General features: G+C 45.7%; 2 protein-coding genes across 6 annotated transcripts; one reads left to right on the top strand and one right to left on the bottom strand.

Moving 5' to 3' along the window:
- Nucleotide 1: 1 nt before the first annotated feature.
- On the bottom strand, nucleotides 2-19191 carry ELMO2 (engulfment and cell motility 2). 5 transcript variants are annotated; one of them, XM_054516630.1, is made up of 22 exons: nucleotides 18997-19191; nucleotides 14764-14889; nucleotides 14589-14629; nucleotides 14017-14089; nucleotides 13629-13679; nucleotides 12474-12655; nucleotides 11591-11690; nucleotides 11257-11408; nucleotides 8972-9050; nucleotides 8336-8374; nucleotides 5417-5467; nucleotides 4974-5096; nucleotides 4207-4341; nucleotides 3702-3806; nucleotides 3511-3619; nucleotides 2741-2877; nucleotides 2259-2422; nucleotides 2064-2176; nucleotides 1658-1765; nucleotides 1243-1329; nucleotides 849-922; nucleotides 2-330 (listed from the first exon to the last, which is right to left on the bottom strand). In XM_054516630.1, exons 2-22 carry the CDS (start codon nucleotides 14839-14841, stop codon nucleotides 130-132), a joined length of 2202 nt encoding a protein of 733 aa, XP_054372605.1. In that variant the 5' UTR covers nucleotides 14842-14889; nucleotides 18997-19191; the 3' UTR covers nucleotides 2-129. The 5 variants fall into 5 exon arrangements, with proteins under 5 accessions (XP_054372605.1, XP_054372603.1, XP_054372606.1 ...); XM_054516628.1 differs by having other exon boundaries at nucleotides 18935-19190; XM_054516631.1 differs by having other exon boundaries at nucleotides 8336-8371; nucleotides 18935-19190.
- An 81-nt stretch (nucleotides 19192-19272) lies between these two features.
- SNRPB (small nuclear ribonucleoprotein polypeptides B and B1) lies at nucleotides 19273-21722 on the top strand. Its single transcript, XM_036395707.2, has 7 exons — nucleotides 19273-19405; nucleotides 19512-19663; nucleotides 20029-20140; nucleotides 20391-20543; nucleotides 20903-21041; nucleotides 21195-21320; nucleotides 21535-21722. Exons 1-7 carry the CDS (start codon nucleotides 19403-19405, stop codon nucleotides 21570-21572), a joined length of 723 nt encoding a protein of 240 aa, XP_036251600.1. The 5' UTR covers nucleotides 19273-19402; the 3' UTR covers nucleotides 21573-21722.
- Nucleotides 21723-22134: the final 412 nt, after the last annotated feature.

The following is a 22134-nucleotide window of genomic DNA, read 5'->3' as shown; positions in this document are numbered from 1 at the left end:
GGCCAGGAGCGCTACTGGTTATTATTGGAACCGATACAAAAGGCGGGCGGCGCCGGGACCCCCGGGCCGAGCCCGCGGCACGGCAGCGAGCGGCGGCCCCGGCCGCACGGCCCGGCGGGCCCGGGGCCCTCAGCCGTAGTGGTACACGAAGTCGTAGCTGCTCGGCTCCTTGGGGATCGGCGGCGGCGCTTCGGGGATCTGGATGTTCTCCAAGTCCAGGAGCCTCAGCTTCATTTCCATGCTCAGCAGCGTGTCCAGGTCGCTCTTGGTCAGCTCACTGGACATGTCCTTCCCCAAGAGGGCGTTAAGCCCATCAATCCAGATACAGTACTGTGGAAAAGAAGGGGTCATTCACGACTCCAGGTATAAATGACACCTTGTGTCGATTCTTTCTGTCCATGCAAAAATTAGAGAACTTTAGGACAGGAAATACTGGAGTGAGTTAATATGTAGGGAAAAAATCCCACCGCCAGCTCTAAAACAGTGCCCACTTCCATTTCCAATGGAAATTAAAAGCCTAGAGCAAAGTCTGAGTCCATGGTTGTACTAGAAAGACAAGAGTTTCTACTGTGGCACAACAAATGAAAAAAGTAAACCTATTCTAGGCCTCATAGGGAGAAAAACAAGCAGTGCAGGCTAGGAGAAATTAGTGTGGATTTTTTTTTCTTTTTAAATGAAAAGATAACTAAGGGGAAAAAGATGGTTCATATAAAGCATCAGCAACATATTCTAGGAATGAACCTGGTGAGAGACAGCCTGCTCGAGTCTCTAATGAGAAGCAACTGATCCTTCTTAATCTCTGAAATTAATTGCTATATATTCTACTATTTAACCACTACATTTCTTACCTCATATTTATTAGGTGCAATGAAGTTCAAGGTCTCATCGGGATCGTATAATATGGAGAAGGCCAATTCTAACACTTCCTAAATGGAAAAGAATCCTTCACTCACCAGCTGAACAGAACATTATAGCACCTTCTGCCTGCCACCTCGAGAGAGCTGCCTTGCTGCAGCTCAGTACACTTTCTCACACTGGTATTGTGAGCAATTCTGAAGAGACTACAGCACAATCATGCTTACAGCCCCTCGCAGTCACAAAGGAACACTAGGAAAGGGCTCAGACAAGAGTTGGGGTTTGTACACAGCACACCTGCAGTGGGGGAGATCATTCACTCCTCTTGCTTGCTTTCAATCTCAAACACAACAGCATTAGATGTTAATGAGAGTGAAAAGGGAGCACTTGCCTTATTCTGTTTCAGTGCACTTTTCTCCTTCATGTGTGGACAATCCTTCCCTGTGACAATGGCTTTGATGTCTGCAACTGGAACTAACAGTGAAAAAGTAAAACTCCCAAACAAGCAATCCTATCCAGGAAAATACAGAACTTTGTTTTGTCTTTGCAACTGGACACTGTTTGTTTTTTAGCTCATTAGTGCAGTTTTCCAAAACACATTACCAGGAAGACATCCCTGCAGCTGGCTTTTAAAAAAGAACTATCAAGTAATTCCAAGATTTTAAGAATTTGGGCAAGGACCAAAAGTTGGTATCTCCTTAGTCAGGGCTTCAGCCTGGTGCCTTTCATCTTTAGCTAGGATTATATTCAGCCTCTAGACAGCAGAGCACAGAAGAGTGCACAGCCTGTAATCAGGACTTACTTTTTTCCTGTAAAGATTCAAAGGTCACTTCCCCCTGGGCATTATCTTCCAGGTCTCCATAGTGTAGCACCTTGTGATTCAGAGCCAGGCGACAATACCAGAATCTTTCTGGAACACACACCAAGGGTAAGCTGAGCAAGATCATTCACACAAGGTCTCACAGTCACTATGAGCCTCTCCACCCAATCCATCTGCTCGCCCAGCTCCTCAGCACAGCTTCTTATTCATGAGGGGATGGCTGTATTCTTAGAAATGCACATTTGTGCCATCCAAACTACTGGCTGATATGGACAGCCAAGTAACCAGCTTTTCTTTCTGGCAACATGCCTGCTGACAGATTAATTAATTAGATCTTTTTTGCTACAGTTCTTCACATGAAAAAATACAGTAGACACTGTCCCCTTACCTTGTCTTCTGCGATTTCCAATCTTCCTAAAGCTACTTCCCTCACAAAGCCTGTTCAGGCGCTGCTGCTTTATCAGCTCCAAGATCTCGGGTTGGATTTTCTCTCTCAGCTCCCTGGCAATCAAATATGGAAGAGTAAGCAGAAAATGGAGATAATGGCAGGGATAGAAGGCAACTGTTTTTGTTAGGCACGTACACAATAGGTGGGGACTGGAAGTCATCTTGGCTCATTCTCTCAGACTGGCGTAGCCGCAGAATCTCGGAATAGCTCAGGCTGCGCAGTTTACTCTTGAACTGGTCCAAGGAGTTTGGTTTAGAGGGCAGAGCCCTTGTGATCTGTTCCCTAACAACCTGCATAACCTAAAGAGGTGGGACAGGAAGAAAAGCAAGTCACGTTCTTGTTGGCAGCAGAGTATCAATGCACAGCTCAGTGGCAGCAAGGATCTGACATGGGATAACCAGGGCCAGGAGTATCAGGATACTTGTGACTTTGAAGATCCACAAGAACCAAGAAGGACCTCAGGGCATTCAAATAAAAGTTGAGTCATCCTCTTTTACAGCCCATACCAATGCCCTGTCACATAATCTGTGCCCTACTCCTTAACCAAATATACAGACTGAGTGAACATGTGCTGATCTGCCAAAGATTTTACAAAAATATCTCTTCTCCACCCTGACCTTATTAAAATCTTCTGCTGTCGCCCTCATTTCTTTCCAGGTCTTGTTCAACAGCTGGATACAGATGGCAAACAGTTCCTCAAATGCACGGTCATGGGTGAAAAACATGGGGTGATAGTCATTCCTGCCTTCATTGGCTTCAGAAAGAAACAAACCACAGCCATGTGAGCATATTGGACACAAGGTACTAGGAGTAACTAAAGTCCACTACAGTGACAGACAACTGATGGTGTGCAATAGTATTTACTCCAAGAGATTAAGACATTTCAATACTTTGTCACCCCATAGATAGTTTATTGATAACAGCAATTCTCCCCACACTTCACCATGCAAACCTCTGTGACTCATGCCCTTTTCATCCTGGTCCCCCAAAATAACTGCTTGCAGTGTTTCCCACCTTCCTCTGGTGGAATTTCTTACAGTGGTTAATTTTCTCAGAATGCTGTTTTCCAACTGTCAGAGCTAACAAACTTTTCCCAAGTTCATGGTGGTTTCAAGATTATTTTTTTTAATAGAGCACCCTTCTGAAGCTCTGGGAAGTCGAAGCTTTCTGCTTGTATCAGTTTGTCAGGAGAACCAGAGTGCACACACCAAAATTTCTTACTTTATTTTGATAATGATGTTATCACTCAGACATTAACTGTGCTAACTCCAAGCTCGTCCTTTCCTTACATGGCAGAAATGAGATCAAGGTACAAATGCTTGTGAATATTAGGTTCTAGAAGCATCAGCCCAGCAGCCTGTGAAGCTGGGTAGTAAATGGTACTTACGGAGTTCCCCAACTTGCAGGATCTCACAAAGCATCCTGGTGAGCTCAATGGCACTGCGTCCAAAGGGACACTCATGTTTATCTTCTCGGCTGCTGTTCTCCAGAACAATCTACAAGAACAGGATGCCACACACACTAAGAAGAGCTTCTGCTGAGGTGTTGGCATCTGTAAAAATCAGCAGCTTCACGTACCCTGATATAGGTGTCCTGATGAAATTTGGCCAAGTAAAGCATGTTGTCCAATGCCAGCATCCCAGGGGGAGTCTGTGTAAAATCCATGGCTGGATTGATGTGATTCTGTGAAAAGAGTGTGTAGAAAGAATCCAAACAAATTAGCTCAAAGGAATTGTGTGAGAACCTTTTCTGAATGAATTTTAAACCACCTGTCCATCAAGCACTCTCTCACATCTGAATACCTGCTGACAATGCTATCTGAACTTTCTAGAGGAGAGGCTGGTTCCAAATTCTTCATAGCACTGGTGCATATGGTAAGGAAATACCTCCAGAGAGTGCCTAATGAACCCCTGCATTTAACCCATCAGCAAATTCATAACGATCTTCCCCAGGAGCGTGAGTGAAACTGAATCTCTAAACTCAGATACCAAAGTAAGGTAAAGGAAACAGCTATTTCTGTTCCTTATTTCCCCACAACTCCTGTGGAGATTGCTCAGATTGCCTTGACAGTCTAGATGCATACAGTGAATCCCAGCATCTTGTAGTCCTTGGTGTACATGGCTTTGCGTTTCTCTGTTCCGCTGCCAGGGACGGTGTTGCTGTCAGACTCTGCATCAAATGCAATTCTTCTCAACTCAAATATGATGTCTCTCTGTGCCTGAAGGACAGAAGGCAGGGAAATGGTGACGTGATCAATCACTACAGCAGTATTTTCACATATTGCGCACTCCTGCATCTCTCCTCAGAGCTCACACAATGAACACAGAGAGATGCCAAGGGTCATAAGCACTTTGCACAAAGAGGCAATCCATTTCAAAATGGCAAGTTTCAGTACAGTGGGTAATGCAAAATATTTGTTTGCACTTTTCTCTAACTGCAAGTTAAGTTACAGAAGTTACAGGCAATTTCTAGGCATTTAGGTAATGCTATGGCATTTCTCCTTAAAAACTGTAATAGAGCTGAGTAACAGACACCTGAAAAATGCCCAGTTTTCCTCCTATACTGCAAGCAAATAGATAAAATGATGTGCCTGCCATAGAGGTAAGATAACCAGTTTGACAGCTGGTCAAGAAAGGAGTATATGACTTTCAGTGCCCACTTACATCTCAAAGTCCCACAGAATGCAGCAGGATGGTCATGAGCATACCCTAGTCTCAAGGCTGACAATATGAAGGGCGAGTTTGAAACTTTATGTACCATGCACTGCAAATTCCATAGCACTAGGGAGCCCAGGAATAAGGCCCTTTGTACATCCTATTATATCAGATCTTACACAGCTCTAATAGTGACCTGATCATTGGGATCCATCTTGGTCATCATTCTCTCTTCCAGGAGATTAAAGGTCAGGACCTGCAGGACGTAGAGCTGATGTGCCATTTCTGTTTTAATGGGGCGGTTTCCTCTGATCACATGCTGCAAAACAAAGGAGAGGGTAGAAATTAAGAGAATGCAAATAAAAGCTGAAGTATTAACCCTAGGCATATGCCAGGCTGCATGTGCATCTCTCTATATAAACATTCAGTTGTTGAACCTCCATATCCCACCAGAAGCATAATTAAAATGCTCTGTAAGAGCAGAGAGCAGCATCCTGGTAACTCCCTTTTGAATAAGCTTTAACTTTGAAAGAGTCACTTTTCTGCAAGTGCCCTGAGGGCAGTAGAATTTACACTATACACTAGTGAAACCTCCACTGAGAGGACATTAGGAAGCACTGTCATTCCAGACATACTTACATTTAGGATTATAGACCTCAGGTGCTTCTGGGCAAATGCATTAGCCATTTCCTGTTGTGGAATTTAAAGATGAAATAACATGAGTGAAATAGAAACAAAAAGCCCACACTGTACAGAGAGGAGAAAATGGAAGAAGCCTATGAATTGGAGATAGCATTGGCACACAACAAAGTGCTTTTCTACAGACTGTCAATTTAGCATCTCACCACAACTCATAGATGGCTCCCCTACAGAACATCACTAGTGTGGAGAAAGCCACTAGCAGAGTCAAAGCACAGAAGCAAATTTAGCTTAATGCTGGACATCAAATGGTACTTCACTGTTAGGAGATATGGCAGCAGGGAGCACACTGTGCATCGCCCAGGAAAAATCTCCAAGAGCTTCCTCCAATTAGCATTTCACAGCTTCTTACCCCAAGGTAAACACCCAAGATAACAAGAGCTATGGGATGCAGGTTTCAGGTCTCCTCCCTTTCAAAAACTCTCCCTCTGAAATTTATTTCCTTTGTCCAGTTTCTAAAGAGATGATCAGAAGTCAGCTTGAGGACACTTTACAGAAGCATTTGAATTTACAAAAATACAGGCTAGTAATTTTCATGCTTAGAAGAAAGCTTCCAGTTTCCCTCTTGACTGCATGGCTCCTTTCTCTAGATGAGGAGGGTTTCCCAAACATCAAGTCATGATGACAAACAGTCCCGGCAGATGCAAGATGCCTTTAGTTCCAGCAACAGTTACACATTCATCTGCAAAAACCTCATCTGTGCTTTCCTTGGAAATTGTGAAGATGCACTTTCTAACATATCAGTGACCCCATCACCCCTGCTAGGAGAATGGCACAAGTGCTAATGTCAAGGTGAATATAATGAGTTTGCTGCTACAAGCAAAATCTTTTGGGTAAGAAAAATCTGTTGGGCATTTTATCATCTGGAAGAAGTCCAAAAGAAATGACAGTCTGAGATCTCTCTTCACATTCCTGTGCAGTGCAGATTGAGAATTAGGAGCAGATGTGGAGTCTCAGACAATTGCACTCAATCAGCTGTACATTCTGAGCAATCCAAGACTTTCCAACTGCTCCTATTAACATCACTCTTGACAGAGCAAGAAGTCTGCTAAAATGTATGCATTAACCTTGCTCAGAATTCCCATTATCACTTTTGATCCAGACAGAAAGCTCCTGAACCACGACAGTGACTGACAGCCAAGCTGTAATGGCTGCAAGTTCAGCAGGGCTCATCTTACAACCAAAGTGAGTCAGTGCTTGAGTAGAAAGTATCTAAGGAGCATCTAGATGAAGTAGGAGGTGCTTTCAGAGAGAGCACACTGCCCTCTGAGTCATTATTTTCTACTACTATTTGTGAGATGTAGTACTGAGAATAGGACAAGGCTCTGTTGTTAGGATTTGCTCATGCATGCCACACAAAGAATCCTTTCTCTGAAGGAACTGGTTTGTATGTGGGATGGAGCTAACAGGTGACTGAAGCAGATAAAAAGTGGGAAGGACAAAGACAATTAAACAATTCTAAACAGCATAGAAAGAAGCATCAACACACATACAGTCTAACCACTGCTAAGGGATCTATGCTCTGCTGAGCTCAGTAAGGCCCACTTTGCTGCTTGATGGTCACAGAAGCACAGAATGATTTATGCTGAAAGGGATGCCTTGAGATCACCTAGTCCAACTCTGCTGTTTCAAGCAACATCAAACAGATTCGGTTGCCCAGGACTGTGTCCAGTCAGGCTTTTAATATCTCCACTGATGGAGACTCCATAATCTCTCTGGGTAACCTGTTCCAGTGTTTGACCCCTATCATATTTATGTTGTGTGGGTGTGCACATTTCATGTGGAATTTCCTGCGTTTTAAGCAGTGCCCACTGCCTCTTGTGCTGTCAGTAGCCACAACTGAGAGGAGTCAGGCTCCCTCTTTTTTATTCCCTTCCATCAGATATTTAAACACATAACATCTCCCTGAGTCTTCTCTTCTTAAGGCTGAGCAATCCTAAATCTCTTAGGCTCTATTCATATGAAGATACTCCAAGTCCCTTAGACAACTCCATGGCTCTTTGTGGTCATTTGAATTGTATTCAAGGGAGGAGGAAAGTAGTGAAAAATCCCTTGGAATTTTGTTTGCTATGAAGTCTACTATCTCTGCTGAATTACCAATACAGGAGTATGATTTTTCTTATTTTCATGTATTAAGCATATCCATTAATTTTAGAAATTATGTAACATTTATTGAGATGGCAATTTCCACTCTCTGAAGGTGCTGCATCCTTGAAAAAAGTGGAACATTCTCTGTGCCATGCAGAAAAGCAAAAAACCTACCAGTATCTCAATAGAGAAGGTTCCAAATCAACCAATTAACAAGAATGGTGATTTCCCTGGAGTGAGCAGAGGCCAAAAAACATTCTTGAACTACAATTACCATAAGGGAGAAGTCACAAAGTAGGCAGAATTTATGGTCTAGTCCCCAGTCAGCATGAAGTTTCGTGACTGCTCTTCACAGACAAACAGCTCTATCTTTAGAAGGATGCAGCTGGATATGAAACTGTCATTAGCACAAGTGAGATTTGGGCTATAAACTCATGCTGCAGTAAGTTTAAGGAGATTCAGATTGCTAAAGGACTTGTTTCCAGTTTTACAATTGGTTCACCTGGTCAGTCTTGCAGAATCAGTTTCCTTTTATGACCATCTGTATGACCTTGTGTGCACAGAAAGCCATTCAGGGATTCTCCTGCTACTGATTCTTCTCCCCTCCACAATCTGAGTGCATCCCCAGGAGTCCTCCCACCCTTCTCCCTAGGTTCATCCACTCTCTGAGGCTGTGGGCATCATCCCTAGGATACAAGGAGGCACAGCTAGAGAAGAGCTAACATGCCTACAGTCCCCTACATGACCAGCCCCCAGGCTTGAGTTACTTACAGTGATGGGCAGGTCTAGTGGGTTAAGCAGCTTGTCCTGCTGGCAGAAAGCAAAAAAAGGCACAAAGAGAAGCAGACAGGATTTAGCTTGGAGTCCAGGAATAAGGCACAAACAGGGCACTAGAGAAGAAAGGCTTAACACAGCAAAGCTACACAATACACACATATGCACGTCTTGCAGGTAGCTGAGATCTTGGGAGCTTCCTCAGAGCAGGGCAGTGTTTCATTTCTCATGTTTGTCAGCAGGAATATCCCTCTATGACTTAAGAAAGGTCCCTTTTTGGGGGAGAGGGAGGTGAGGGTTTCTTTATTAAGTACATACAGCCCCAAGGAGTTTACTCAGCCTACCTCTTCCATACACAATTAACTTTAAAAAACTTCCCATGCTGTCTGCAGGATTACTTTCTGTCTCTGAAGGTCTTTCAGAATCCTTTCTGAGCATGTCCTAAATATAGATGTGTGCTCCAGGACACAATATTAATGGGATGGTTTTTCTCCTCTGTTGCCATACTGAAACAGGCACTTAAGTTCTTGGCAAGGTCTGAGGTCTAGCTCGCCCAGACAATATGATTTCTGAGGCATAAAAAGCCAGGCAGCAACCATCACTCAGGTTTAAAGTCAAAAGGCAAGAACAAACCTGTCTCTTGTCCTCAGGTGCCTTCAGGAAGAGGGCATTGATCAAGGCAATGGCATATGTCTGAATCTCTTGGTTTGAGCTGCAGAAACAAAAAAGGGAGGCTTGTAAGGCAACAGGCAGTACAGAACATTACAGCTTGCTGCTTTACCTGCACCATGAGAACACTGACTACAGCAGTTGTGCATTTTCAACAGACATGCAGGACTCATCTAACCCATGCTTATGATGTCCAACTCTTCAAAAGGCTTGCAAAAACCTGACAGAGATTTCTGACTGACAGGTCCATTATCCAGGAGGCCCAGCAAACTGCAGCCCAGCACCACCACAGTTTGTTTCCAGTGCTGAAACTATCTCTGTAAAACCTGGTTATGGTACAGTCTGCTACATGGACACAGCTTGGAACTTGCATGGAGCAAGTTATTTTTCTTCCCTATGCCAGCGGAAGCCACCAAAATCAAATGGAACTAAGGGGAAAGAATGCTTCACTGCAGAACTTCTTCAGGTGCTTAGCCCCTTCCTAGGTGACACAGAGCATGTGCTTATACTTGTCACATTCAAAACTGCACAAAACTAAGCTTCTAAATGCCAATGTTATTCTTCTGTCCTCCTCCTGATATTCTGTCAAATGCAGGGTTTGTTTCCTGTAATACTCTGACTCTTCCTGGGGGCAGACCTTGGCTGTCAAGTCACTCTATCCCTCAGCCCGACCCAGAGCACTCCTGCATCAAGCTCTTCTGATGAAGAAGTCCAGTGTACCTCCTAAATGGGTAGGTGTGCATGAATATACTTATCTTTAAAAATATATTTTTTATTTATTTAACTATACATGTAGACATAAAAGATCTTTTTATAAAAGATCTAAAGCCAATACTTCTTTTAGCTTAAATACCTATGTTCCTCACTTTGACATATCTCTGGATAACAACCATATTCTTTCTTCTATTGCTCCCTTCCAAATCTTTTTCATTTTGGTCAATCTGCTGTACTTCCAACATGCAAATCTCCATGCACCATCCTAGGTTCTCCTTGGGCCTCCAAGCTGCACAGGTCTCTGAAGTCTGTCATTCACTTTTGCTCTCCTTTTCAGGGTTTGTTGCTCTTTTCACCACACTGCTTGCTTTTTGAAAAAGCAGAACAATTTTTAGGTTAGTTTCTCCTCTTCTAACTCATCTCCTTTGGACTTGTTTCCATGGTCATGTTCTTCCAGAACATATCCTCTGTTATGAACTGTTCCCTCCTGATGGCCTTGCCAAGAAAACCACCAGAAAATCCTGACTCACCCTCCCCCTCCCCTTCCAAAATATTCCCTGCATGGATGCTTTCTTAAGTGACCATTTGTGTTCTGGAAGCACTTAAGCACACAAGTTTATGTCTTGAACAAAGATAATTTGCTTCAAAAACCTGCACAAGTGTGTTCAATGTAAGGACCAAATCTGTGTTTGAGTAAACCAGAAATCATAAAGCTGAAAGAACATATACTCTTTGCAGAACAAAGCTGCTGAGGTGTTCAGGAGAACTTGTTTAGCTTTTCTATTAACCAAATTCAAATGTATAAACATTCCAAGCACGTAGTGACATTGATGCAACACTTTGTTTGCACTATAATTTGGTTAAACTACTGATCCCTGATTAAAGAGCATCAATCACATTCACAAATAGTGCTTTTCCATACAGTCAGAATTAAAAGGCTTGAGAAAAAACCCAACCTGTTCAAAGCTCTAACAACTACATGCAGCTTTTTTATAATGAAGAGTAGAACTGACCTAGACAAACAGCCCTAAGAGACAGAAATTAATTTGCCAGTTTGTTTGGAAAGGGAGGAAGAAAATGAAGGGAATTTTTAATCCCTTCAAGCAAGAAAAGCAATTGTTTTCTTCCTTAGTATGCAGGACAAAACCCAGAAGATGATGAGCTCTTAGATTCTAGTGGAGACAATTTAAAGAGGGGTAAAAGTGACAGACAGCTGGATGCAAAACCTTTGGGAAGTTGTTGTAGTGAAATGCAGGTTTGGTCCTAGCACTGAACACACTTGGGCAGTTATTTAAAGCGAAATATCTTTGTTCAACACTCATGTGCCTAAGTTCTTCCAGAACAAAGAACATATTTTTCTAGGATCTCACTTTTCAAAAAAATCCATTAGAAATCCTGAAGTTCAAGTAATTGTCATATTGGTAATGCTTAAAAAATATAATATTTAAGTGCTGCAAATGTAAGAGGATGTATTTTTAAATAAACAAGTAGTCATAAAATTGGCATAATCCCCCCATTGCTGGGTGGACACTCACACTTGCAGGTGGGAAATGAGCTGCCCCACAGTGATCTCCTCTGCAATTTTCTGGTACAGAGTCTGGCTGTTGAGCACCATGCTCTCCAGGATGGCCAGGGAGCGCTGCAGGATGGACACATCCACCATGGGCTGGCTCACGTACCCTGCAATCTGAGCACACACCAAGTCAGCTGCTGCCAGCCAGGACACCTTGTGGGGAGTGAGAGCTCACAAAGGGGGTGCACTGTGCTCTCAGACAGTAGTCAGCTTCTCAGAGTCTTGAGCTCTTCCTGGGAGAGGCTTTAAAGCATGAAAAGAAATAATATCCACTCACCCCCTCTGCTCAAACTCACCTGTTTGATGAAGGTTATTGAGACCATGTCCCAGGAGACAATACCGTGGTCCATGAGCTCCAAGAAGGCAGTCAGGGTGAAAGCCAGCATCTCACTATAACTGAGAAATTGAAGAATTCAGTTACAAGAGATCTGCTGGCAAGAAAAATAGTCCACTCAAGCTGGATAAGAGAAAAACGTCACCATGTTCTCCTAATAACACAGTGTGGCACCTGGGGGAGCAATAAGGTGTATGCATTCATGCAGATAATTTTACTGTTTTCTAGAAAGATATTTTACTTTTCCTGGTTACAAGCACAAATTAAAATGAGCAGCAGTAAGTCCCTAGTCCTGCTACCAGAGACTCACAATCACCAGGATCAGTACTTGGCTACTCAAAGGAGCAAACACATTTCCACGTCAGAAAAGAAAAAGGGAAGTTAATTGTCCTCTAAATATTGGGACCTGACTTGAAATAAAATGAAGGCACAGCATGAATTGTAGAAAATTTAATACATAACCACAAGACAGAAAGATAAAAGAGACTGAAGGGAAGATTGCAAAAAGTGCCAAAAATGTATTAGTTGCTAATATATAAGAAGAGCTATAAATGTTATTACAGTAAGTTATCAAGACTTTAAAAGTACTTTCAATGAAATATAACAACTGCAACAGAAAATCCAACTGAATTCTTTGTACCATAGTTCACTGAGACTGTGCTTGAGGAAACTTCCAGAGCAAATCATGACTGTCTCCTCTTCTGCCTCGTGAGATTTATCAAATGACTGGAAAGATTTTGTCTCCACAGATCAGCATTTGCTCTAAGGTTGTGAAATTGCTTAATGCCACTTCAGCAAGCAAAATGAGCCCCTTATTCAAGGGTCCTAGAATAAAGGAAACTTACTGGGATAGAAGCTTGGTCCCACTCTCCACAAGCCGTGTCAGCACTGTAATCCCTTCCATGTTGATGAACTCTGTGGCAAAGGTGACGTCTGCTGAAAGTTTGGCCAATTCCTTCATGGCATCCAGCCTGGCCTCCATGCTGTGGGACTGGATCCTCTCCATCAGCTGGCGAGCTGCCCTGGACTGGCAGGAAAGAGGGATGGTGCCAGTTACAGAGCAGGCACCTGCAGGCTGAGTCCTGCCAGCATCAGCATTCTGTCAGAAGCCCATGGGTGGGCAGGGAGAGCAGAGCCAGGCTAGAGACAGCAGCAAAGTCACATTCAGCAAGTGCTGCTATCAGCTGCAGTCAGCAAGTCTAAGACACACTAAAAAAAGGCTTCTCTCAGCAACAGTTGCAGCCAAGCAGGAGGTGAGTAAAATGCTGGTTTGCATGTTAGAGCAAATGCCTGTTTTTCTCCTCGCTGAGGTGAGTGAGAAATATGGAGCAACACCATTAAAGAAATACAATATTGATAAAAAGTCTCACAGATTCAAAGAGAAGCATGATCTCATTTTGTGTATTCACAAGACATTCTGTAAGATTTCTTAGACACAGAGTATTATATCCTCTTAACTCCCTTTTGCCCAAGTACCTTCTCCCAATCCTACTCACCTTCAGCTCTATGCCAAGAATTTGCACAAAAAAAGGTTTAAGAAGTTAAATAAAAAGAAAGCTGAAAAAGGTGATTTTTGAGGGCACAATAGCAATAATTCAGCAAGAACAACCTCCTCTTCATCAAATTTGTCTCCATTTAAATTTTTTGCATTCAGTCACTGGAACTGTTGCTTTCTAACTAACCAGGCTAAGCGCACTCACATTGAAAATTCATTTGTCAGGTGTTTCACAGCATCCTAATCTAGGAGAGGCACTAAAACTGTAGACTGGATTTATTGACAGGAAGTCCTATAAAAGGGCAGAGCATCCAAAGGAAAGACACACACCACAGCCAGGAGGGAAAACAAAGAGTGTGTGCCTCACTGCGTGGAAGGGCCCACAACAAAGGTCATTTGCAATTACCCCCTGCAATCTGGGGGAGAAGGAGAAAGAAAAGCCAAGAGGTAAGAAACAGCCTGCCACCCATGGAGAGTTACTGAGAAAGAGGGAGGAAGCATTTACCGGGGACACTGCCAGCTGGAGGATGGTGCCATTCTTGATGTCACAGCGAGTCTGGAAAGAAAACCCAAACTTTAACTGTGGAAAAGTGTGTGGGGGGGAAATAACCCAGCTGGATCTACAGTGCACATCTGTATGCACAGTAAAGGGGCTCCTATGCCACACAACCCCACTGAGGGCACTGAATTTGAGTGCCTGAGTCCCCAGAGCCAGGCATGCAAAGGGAACAGTGCAGAGCTCCTCTGCTGAATGGCACCACTTGAGTCTGAATCTCTCTGAGAGCAGAGATGCTGCTCCTCAAGGATTAGTGCAGTATTGTTTCATGACTGTAGTCCAAGACATTCTGGACTCTCCCCCAGGGTTATCACAAACTGCTGCCTCTCACACTGACCTGCTCTGTGATGTACAGCTGAGGACCATCAGCATAACGCAGCGTGTAGTACTCAGGGTTTGGCAACGACCACCTGGCAGAGGAAGAAGAAGGATACATTAAGCATCTTTGTCCTCTTCTAGCTGTCCATTAGGAAATGGAGCTTGATCCCAGGAAGTTGCAAAAGAACTTCCAAGCAAAGCTTTAGCAGGGGAAATTAGGTCTCCCAAAGAGGAGAGAAAACTCCTCTTGAGGACAATGTGGGACTTAAGCCTATTCTAAATCAACTCTGTGGAACATCTGAACAGGCCTACACTTCAAGAACAGCAGGATGGGCCAATCCTCAGAGAAACTGACCCTAAATCATACAAATGCACACACTTAGAATTGGAATAAAAATGGAAGGCCCCCATTTTCCAGGAGATCCTTTTCTTCACAATTTAAACCCCAGCCCATTCCATGGCCAAAACCAGCAGCAGGCAGCATGGACTGTGCTAGCAGCACATGAACAAGCAGCAGACTTCCACAGTAACCCAGCAAGATTTGTCAGCAGGACAGACTTTCTCCACAAGGATTCCCAGAGAACTACTCACCCATCACAGACCTCCTTGATGATGGATGCAAGAGGCCTTTTCTAGAACAGAAAGAGAGTCCTCAGTAGCCGTGTTCCTCTCAACCAGAAAGGAATACTGCCCATTTCTATGCTTCCCACATTCCAGTATCAACGCTGGGGTGCCTTTCCTCCCCCACCTGGTTACCAGGTCTCACCTGATCTATTTCCAGCAGCTGGGCATTGGCACCTGGCCACTCAACAGCCACTTTCACAATGTCTGAAGGTGGTGGCATTGCTCCAGACTCCTCCAGGTGCCCTTACAACAGCATATACCTCCACACCTGTTAAGAGAAAGGATAGTGAGCATCTTCTCTGAAAGCTATTTCACTTGCTACACTGGATCTAACACCAAGCTTTGAAACACCTAAGCTCAGCCTTACGGTTTTCTGGGCCTGACAGGGACAAAGCACCCAGTACTAGCAGAGATCAAGGATTCACATAAACAGCATATTGTGAAATTGCATGCCCAGCTTCATCACTTGAGAAATACTGAGGGCTTGTTGGGGCACTCACAAGAAGGGTCACTGACCAGCAAAGCCCCATCTGCCACCCACTGTCTGTACTGGCAGCTCAGGCTGCAGGACTACTAAAGCAGCAGCTCCCTAGGCTCAGCTGTAGGTGAGAGCAGGAACAGACTGTCCAGGTAGCCTCCCTCCCATGGGCTCATGTTTACTCATGCCCCATTCAAATTTCTTAGACAACTTGATCTACTCAGGTACCCAAACAGGCTCTTAGGCAAAGCTAGCTTTATCCTATTCCCTTCCTGTGATATCATAAATCCAAGACATGAGCATCCATCACAGAAAATTAGGTAACTCAGCATCTGCTCTGGAAGTGTACCTTTCACTTCTTTAATATGCCTTTCAGAGCATAAGCTTGTGTTCAGGGTTTGGTCCCAGTCGGTTGTCAGACAGTGGTTTGTGCCCAAAAAATTGGACTATGTGACCTCCTGAACTCCTATGACAGCCAGACTTGCTCCACTCTACCACCCCCCATCACCTGGAACGTATCTGGCAAGCCAGATTCAGAATTTCATTATATTCTGGAAAGCCAACCCCAATTCACAGAGATGGCTACAAGTCAGTACTCCTGGCCTTCTCTTTCTGTTTGAGCACCAGTCCCAAGAGTGGCTTCTATTTTCTTAAAACTCATTAAATAACTGTAAGAGTAAACACATCTCATTCAGAAAAGTGCCAGTCAAGTTAGGTTCAAAATAACACCTCCAACCTTCCAGATAAGCAGCAAACATTAGCTGACCTTGGAAAAGCAGCAGACTCAGGGCAGCAAATCAGGGCAATTATCAGTATCCAACCAGTACTCCCCAAAAAGCCCAATTTGTATGACACCCCTAGACCTGTAGGGTTTCCATGTATTAAATCTAGGAACAGACAGGCAGTTCCCAAATGCTGTGTGATTTCCACTCACTGTTCTCCAGCAATTAAAGGCTATGATGGCCTAAACTGAAAGCCTGAGAAACATCAGTCCTGTGCAGAAATCACACACTCAACATCCCAGTACCCAGCCTGTAATAACTGAACAGGTAATTACCTCTCCCATGAGCAAGCAGGTCACAACCAGAAAACATCTAAATCTATTCAATGTTCAAGACACAACAAATACACAGTGTAGAGACAGGGCTCAAAGATTAGTCCCTGAGTATTAAGAACTGAATTTGCAACTTTTTAAACTAATTTACCCATGAGTAATTATGCATGAGTAATTAGCATCTAATTACCACTTTTCCCTTCAGCCTCTTGCAGTACAGTCATAGTCTTTTATTTGTATTGCAAGTGACAAGTTGCTACTGAAAAGTACAAGGAAATACAGCAAATTTATATGCCAAAACAAAGATGTCCAAATTATTAGAGGTAGAAGCCTTTAAAAATCTCTAACTTGTCTTTTCCCACTCAAAGAACATGCCTCATTCAGATAGGGAAGTGCCCATTAAAACAGAAATGCTGATATGAGGGGAAATCCTGAGAAATTATAGAACGTTTAGGTTGGAAAATACCCTTTAGGTCATGAAGTCCAACCATAAACATAACCCTGCCAAGTCCACTACTAAATAATGTCCTTAATGACCATATAAATGTCCTGTTTCCTCCCCAAAAAAAGTACTGCAGAGGTACACAGCACCCAGAGGTTATGCACTCTACCTGCAGCTCCCCTGGTTGGACCAGGGACCAACCAAGTTGTATTGCACTCCCTTGGTATCTCCAAAAAAAAGTTCTCAGCTTCATACAAATTCAAAGTAACTCACCATGATATTTAACACTCATTTCTGCCCCAAATGTCTTCCATAAATGAGCACCCACTCTTGACGGGCAACCATGCTCCCTTTCCAATCAGTATTCAAGGCACAGCAAATACAGAGTGAAAGAAACAGAGCTTCAAGACTCTGAAAAATATCTTCAAGGTTTGTTTTTTTTTTTGCACAGCAGCACCACAGAGCAGACACCACAGGTATCTCTACCAAGGCAGAGATTTGAACACCAAAGTGACTTGGCTAAGGAGAACCCAGAGAAGCAGGAATTAAAAATTAAAAAAGTATGAAACTTTTTAGAACAGTCTTGGTCAAACAATGCTTTGAAGGACAACACAGACCGATAGTTCAGCAGAAGCAGCTTTCCAGAAGAGGATGACTGGACCATGGAATACAAAGAGTACTTCAGGTCAGCCTCTTAATGTGAGGTTGTGTGCCAAAAGCATGCTTTGAAAAGATTTCACTGTGCATCTGCAGACAAGAGGGGTGTCAAGATGTTTGCTTATACAATGGATATTTTGCAGTGCAACAATGATAGAGCTGATAAAATTGTTGAGAAGCTCTTGTGAAGAAGTGCAGACCATGATGTTGCATCATTGTGTTTACCAGTCAGTCACTTATGTGCATGCTCTCACAGCACATTCTTCTCAACAGCATGTAAACAATTCCTCACAGTTTGTACAGAGAGACAGAAGCCAAGCTAAAATCCATCAAAAATTAATTCAGTCTGCTTCTGCAGAGTGAGATCTGTCATGTAAAGCAGTGGTGCAGGGGTAGCTGCAGGGCAAGGAAAAATCAGCAGAGCCACTAAAAACACACTATTCAAAAGACTTCTGAGAAGCTGCAAGCTAAAACAACTACAGTATTTTAAGCAGAATTTCCCTATTCAGAAACTCAATCTTCTTTTCATTACAGATAGAGAACAAAGTGTGCTGCACACAGAATGAAAATGAGGAGGATGAAAGAACATTCTCTGAAAAAGAAAAGCTGCCTGGTAGAATCCCCCAGTCAACAAGCAAATAGCTGCAGCTTCTGAAACCTGTAGATGCAACAAAACACCCTCGGCAGTCCTCAGCAAGTCCCCAGATGGTACCAACTGGCCAAGCTAAAGTTGGAAGTGACATTGGCACAGGGACTAATGGGACAGGTGGGCAGAGAAGACATTCCTTGGCCAAGCAGCATGAAAGGGTAGGAAATAGCAGAGCCCAGCCTGAAGGCTATGCAGTTTTCTATGCTACCTCACACACCAAGCAACGAGAAACATCCCTGTCTAGATAAACCAGAGAAGCAAATGGCTCAGATTCCCTGCCTCTGAATCCTACATTGCTCCAAAGGCCTTCCATGGCTGCACTTTGGCGGTAAAGCTTACGTCTATGGGCCCTGGAAGTGCACATTTCAACACAGCACAGCAGAGACCGTCTCTTGGCAAAGACAGAAACTGATAGCAAGGAGCAAAAAGAGAACTGCTTTATTATTTTCAATCAGTCAAGTGACTTCAAAGCCGCCAGCTAGGCGCCAACCGCTGAAGCTTGGCCCAAAACCCAGCTAAAGGAATTAAACAAGAATTTTTCAGCTAAGCCCTGTCCGCGCTGTGCCTCGGCTCCCGAGGGAGCACCGGCCGCGCCCCTCTCGGTGTATCCGGGAGCAGCGGGGGCGGCGCGCCGGGCACAACGGGAGCTACGGGAGCTGCTGCGGCGGCCGGGCCGGGCCGGGCCGGGCCGGGCCGGACCGGGGGCGGGCGGAGGAGCCAGGCCGGAGTCAGGGCCGCGGGCACGGTGGGCGCGGCGCCGCAGCGCGCCCGAGGAGGCGGCAGACCCGAGGCGCTCCGCCGACGGCTGCGCTCCCTGTCCCTATCCCTGTCCCTGTCCCTACCCACGCTCTCGCCCGCCCGCGCTCCCCCGGCCCCACCGCGGCCGCCCCGCGTTCCCGCGGCCCCGCCAAGGCGCTGCCGGCGCTGGCACCGCCCCTGGGCGCGTCATGCGCCCGCCGCGCTGCCATGGAGACCGCGGGGACCATGGAGACCCGACCCGACCCGACCCGCCGGCCCCGCCGCCCCAGCGCACCCCCTGCGCAGCCGAGTCAATGCCGCTAACCGAGCGTCCCTCGTCCCCGCGCCCCTCCTCGCCTCCGGGGCCGCCGCGGCGGGGCTCACGTCAGTTCCCCGTGCCCACGGTGCCCCGCCTCCGGGAGCGGCTGCGAGCGCCAGGGGCCGGGCGTGCGGGAGCTCATGCAGGGCAGCCGCTCGGGCTGGCGCGGGGCTCTGCGGCGGCCGCGCTCGGCTCCCTCCGCCCCGGCAGCGAGCGCGGGGCCGCGGAGCTCTGCGCAGCCCCCGCCCCCGGGCGCGCCCCGCCCCGGGAAGCGCGGCCGCGGCGCGCCGGAACGGGCGGGGCCCGCGCAGCGCGGGCGGAAGTCGCGGCGGCCGCGCGTAGGAGCTTCCGCCGGGGCGGGCGGGGAGCGCGGAGCGAGGGAGCGCGGCGGGACCGGCAGGAGCAGCAGCGGCGGCAGCAGGGGGAACACGGAAAGCCGCAACCATGGTGAGCCGGGCGGGCCCGCGGGGCGGGGATCCGCCGGTGCAGCGAGCCGCCGGTGCAGGGAGCTCCGGGCCGGCCGGGCCGCGGGTAACGCGGCGCTCTCTTGCAGACGGTGGGGAAGAGCAGCAAGATGCTGCAGCACATCGACTACCGCATGCGGTGCATCCTGCAGGACGGGCGCGTCTTCATCGGCACGTTCAAGGCCTTCGATAAGCACATGAACCTCATCCTCTGCGACTGCGACGAGTTCCGCAAGATCAAGTGAGCGGTGGGGGCGCCCCCAGCCCGGCTCCTCATCGGGGGGGGCCTCGGGGCGAGAGCCAGGACAGCGCTGGGGCAGCGTGTGCTGCCGGCTCCTGCAAAAACACTCACGGGTTCAGTCTCTTTTGTCAAATCCCCAAACTGCCAAAGTTTATGGGATCCTTTGTTTCGGTTCGTTCCAAATAAGCAATATATGTGATGCCATTTGTAGCAGTTTAGATTTCTCTTTGTACTTGGTTTGTGGCAGATAAAAATGTGCTCATCTCTGGAGAAGCAGCCTAGTCATATATTCTGTTGCAAGCTCAAAGAGCAGCGTTCATTCATTCTGTTTTTTCTTCTGTTTTGCAATTTTTTTTCCTTCCCAGACCTAAAAATTCAAAACAGCCAGAGCGGGAAGAGAAACGAGTCCTTGGTCTTGTGTTGCTGCGAGGGGAAAACCTGGTGTCCATGACAGTTGAAGGACCACCTCCAAAAGATGTAAGAATGAGTAGAGAGCTAAAGAAAAAAGAAGGGAAATCTGATGAATTTGCTTCTTTGCAGGGGAATGCTGCTATTGTATTATTGTAGACTTACGGATGCTGTTGTGACTAGGTCCATCAAACTTCTCTGCAGGAAGCTCTCATTCCTTTGTGGGCTGGGACATTTCATTGGACAAAGGAAGGCTGTGGGCATCTGTAGGCTCTGAGGATTTCTGATAAATCTTTTGTTTTTGGGGCTGTGTTTTCAGACTGGAATTGCCCGGGTGCCCCTCGCTGGAGCTGCTGGAGGACCTGGTGTTGGGAGAGCAGCAGGGAGGGGAGTTCCAGCTGGTACTCCCATGCCACAAGCTCCAGCAGGATTAGCTGGCCCTGTCAGAGGAGTGGGAGGACCATCCCAACAGGTGAGATACTATGACCCATGTGGCTTTTATTTTTTGGTACCAGTGTGATGCAAGCAATTGGTGTAGTGGAAGAACTGTAACCTTAATTTCTGTTACCACAAAGTTTGAGCCTAGAGAGGCTTTTTTTTTGGTACTTTATCTCCCTAGGTATTGTCCTGTATGACAAAAGAGGGTTGAAAAGTGTAGCTTTTCACACATAATTCAAGTAGTATCCATTGAATTGTATTACAGGTTGTAGTGTTCTTTAGTAAGTTAAGAGAAGAGTGGTGTAATTTCTGAAGGGGAATTTCAATGTTACTTTTTAGTTATTATGATAAAGTAGGTGCTATTTTTTCTGAGTCTGTTTGTTTTCTGTACAGGTGATGACACCCCAGGGTCGTGGAACAGTTGCAGCTGCTGCTGCAGCAGCCACTGCCAGCATAGCAGGAGCCCCAACTCAGTACACCCCAGGGCGTGGGGGTCCTCCCCCACCCATGAGCAGAGGAGCCCCTCCTCCAGGTAGGAATTACTCTGTAGAGCTCACGTTTTGTTGCAAAATTGGTGATAAGATTTTTCTGATGAAGATCTGGTATTGTGGGAGGTATCCTGATACCCAGCCAGTGCCTTGACTATTCAGCTGGATTGACATGCTTGTTTTTTCTCTGGCTTAAGGAATGATGGGGCCTCCTCCAGGCATGAGACCACCAATGGGCCCCCCCATGGGAATGCCACCTGGCCGAGGGGCTCCCATGGGAATGCCCCCCCCAGGCATGAGACCACCACCCCCAGGGATGAGAGGTGAGCACAGGATATCCCAACTGCCGTGGGGCTCTGAGAAGCTGTAACAAAATGTTTGAAGGGTGATGCATTCCAGTGTCTCCCTAGCTCTGCTAGTTGTCAGAGTGCTTTGGTGCCAAAAGGGGTCCTAGGCTACTGTGAGCATGGGGAAATGGTTTTTTTTTGGTTTAGTGTTGCTGCTTCTTTTCTCTTCAACTCTTTCCTCTATTCCCAGGACCCCCTCCACCTGGCATGCGCCCCCCAAGGCCGTGAGAGTTCTGTGTTGTACCTCTGAAATGGGAGAAGACCAAGAAGGGGATACACTGAGCAGTACCACCTGTCAGACCTCTGCTATGTATATTTTATATCTACTGCTGGTGATGTTTGACCTTTTTAATAAAGATGGAAAACCTAGTACTAGGAGTCACTGTTGTGCTGGTCTGTTTGTGTCAAGAGTGCAGCCATTACTTTTTACTGCTCCACGTTGGTCATCCCAGAAGAGCAAGCTTGAAGAAAAAAAGCTTAATTTGTATTGACAGAAATTACCAGTTGTTATGTGTTCCTTATAGGAATTAAAGCATAGCATAGCAATGAAATTTAACAAGGCTGATGGAAAAGGAACGGATTAGGAGAGTGGAGATGGTAAAAAAATAAAGAAACCATCTTTCTGACAGGTAGTTTGAAAAACTTCTATTATAGAAATGGGTTCTAAACGACAAGAATATTTTTTCAGCTCTTAATTATTTGAGATCACAGAAATACTTGAGCAAAACTTTGTTCAGTTTTTGCCTTAAAGTTATTACATACATGAACTAGAAAGATGTAATGTATTCCA

The sequence above is a fragment of the Molothrus ater genome, chromosome 17 (genome assembly GCF_012460135.2).
Source record: "Molothrus ater isolate BHLD 08-10-18 breed brown headed cowbird chromosome 17, BPBGC_Mater_1.1, whole genome shotgun sequence".
NCBI lineage: Eukaryota > Metazoa > Chordata > Aves > Passeriformes > Icteridae > Molothrus > Molothrus ater.
This window is presented reverse-complemented; position numbering and strand designations above follow the sequence as displayed.

Bases quoted from the DNA above. Each gene is read 5' to 3' on its own strand.
- ELMO2 (XM_054516630.1), bottom strand. From the start codon at position 14,841: ATGCCACCACCTTCAGACATTGTGAAAGTGGCTGTTGAGTGGCCAGGT. The intron at 11,409-11,590 runs GTGAGTTTGAGC...GTGTGTGCTCAG, and splicing joins CAATAACCTTCATCAAACAG to ATTGCAGGGTACGTGAGCCA. The intron at 9,051-11,256 runs GTGAGTGTCCAC...TTGTTTCTGCAG, and splicing joins CTCATTTCCCACCTGCAAGT to CTCAAACCAAGAGATTCAGA.
- SNRPB (XM_036395707.2), top strand. The intron at 19,664-20,028 runs GTGAGCGGTGGG...TTTCCTTCCCAG, and splicing joins GACGAGTTCCGCAAGATCAA to ACCTAAAAATTCAAAACAGC. The intron at 20,141-20,390 runs GTAAGAATGAGT...CTGTGTTTTCAG, and splicing joins AAGGACCACCTCCAAAAGAT to ACTGGAATTGCCCGGGTGCC.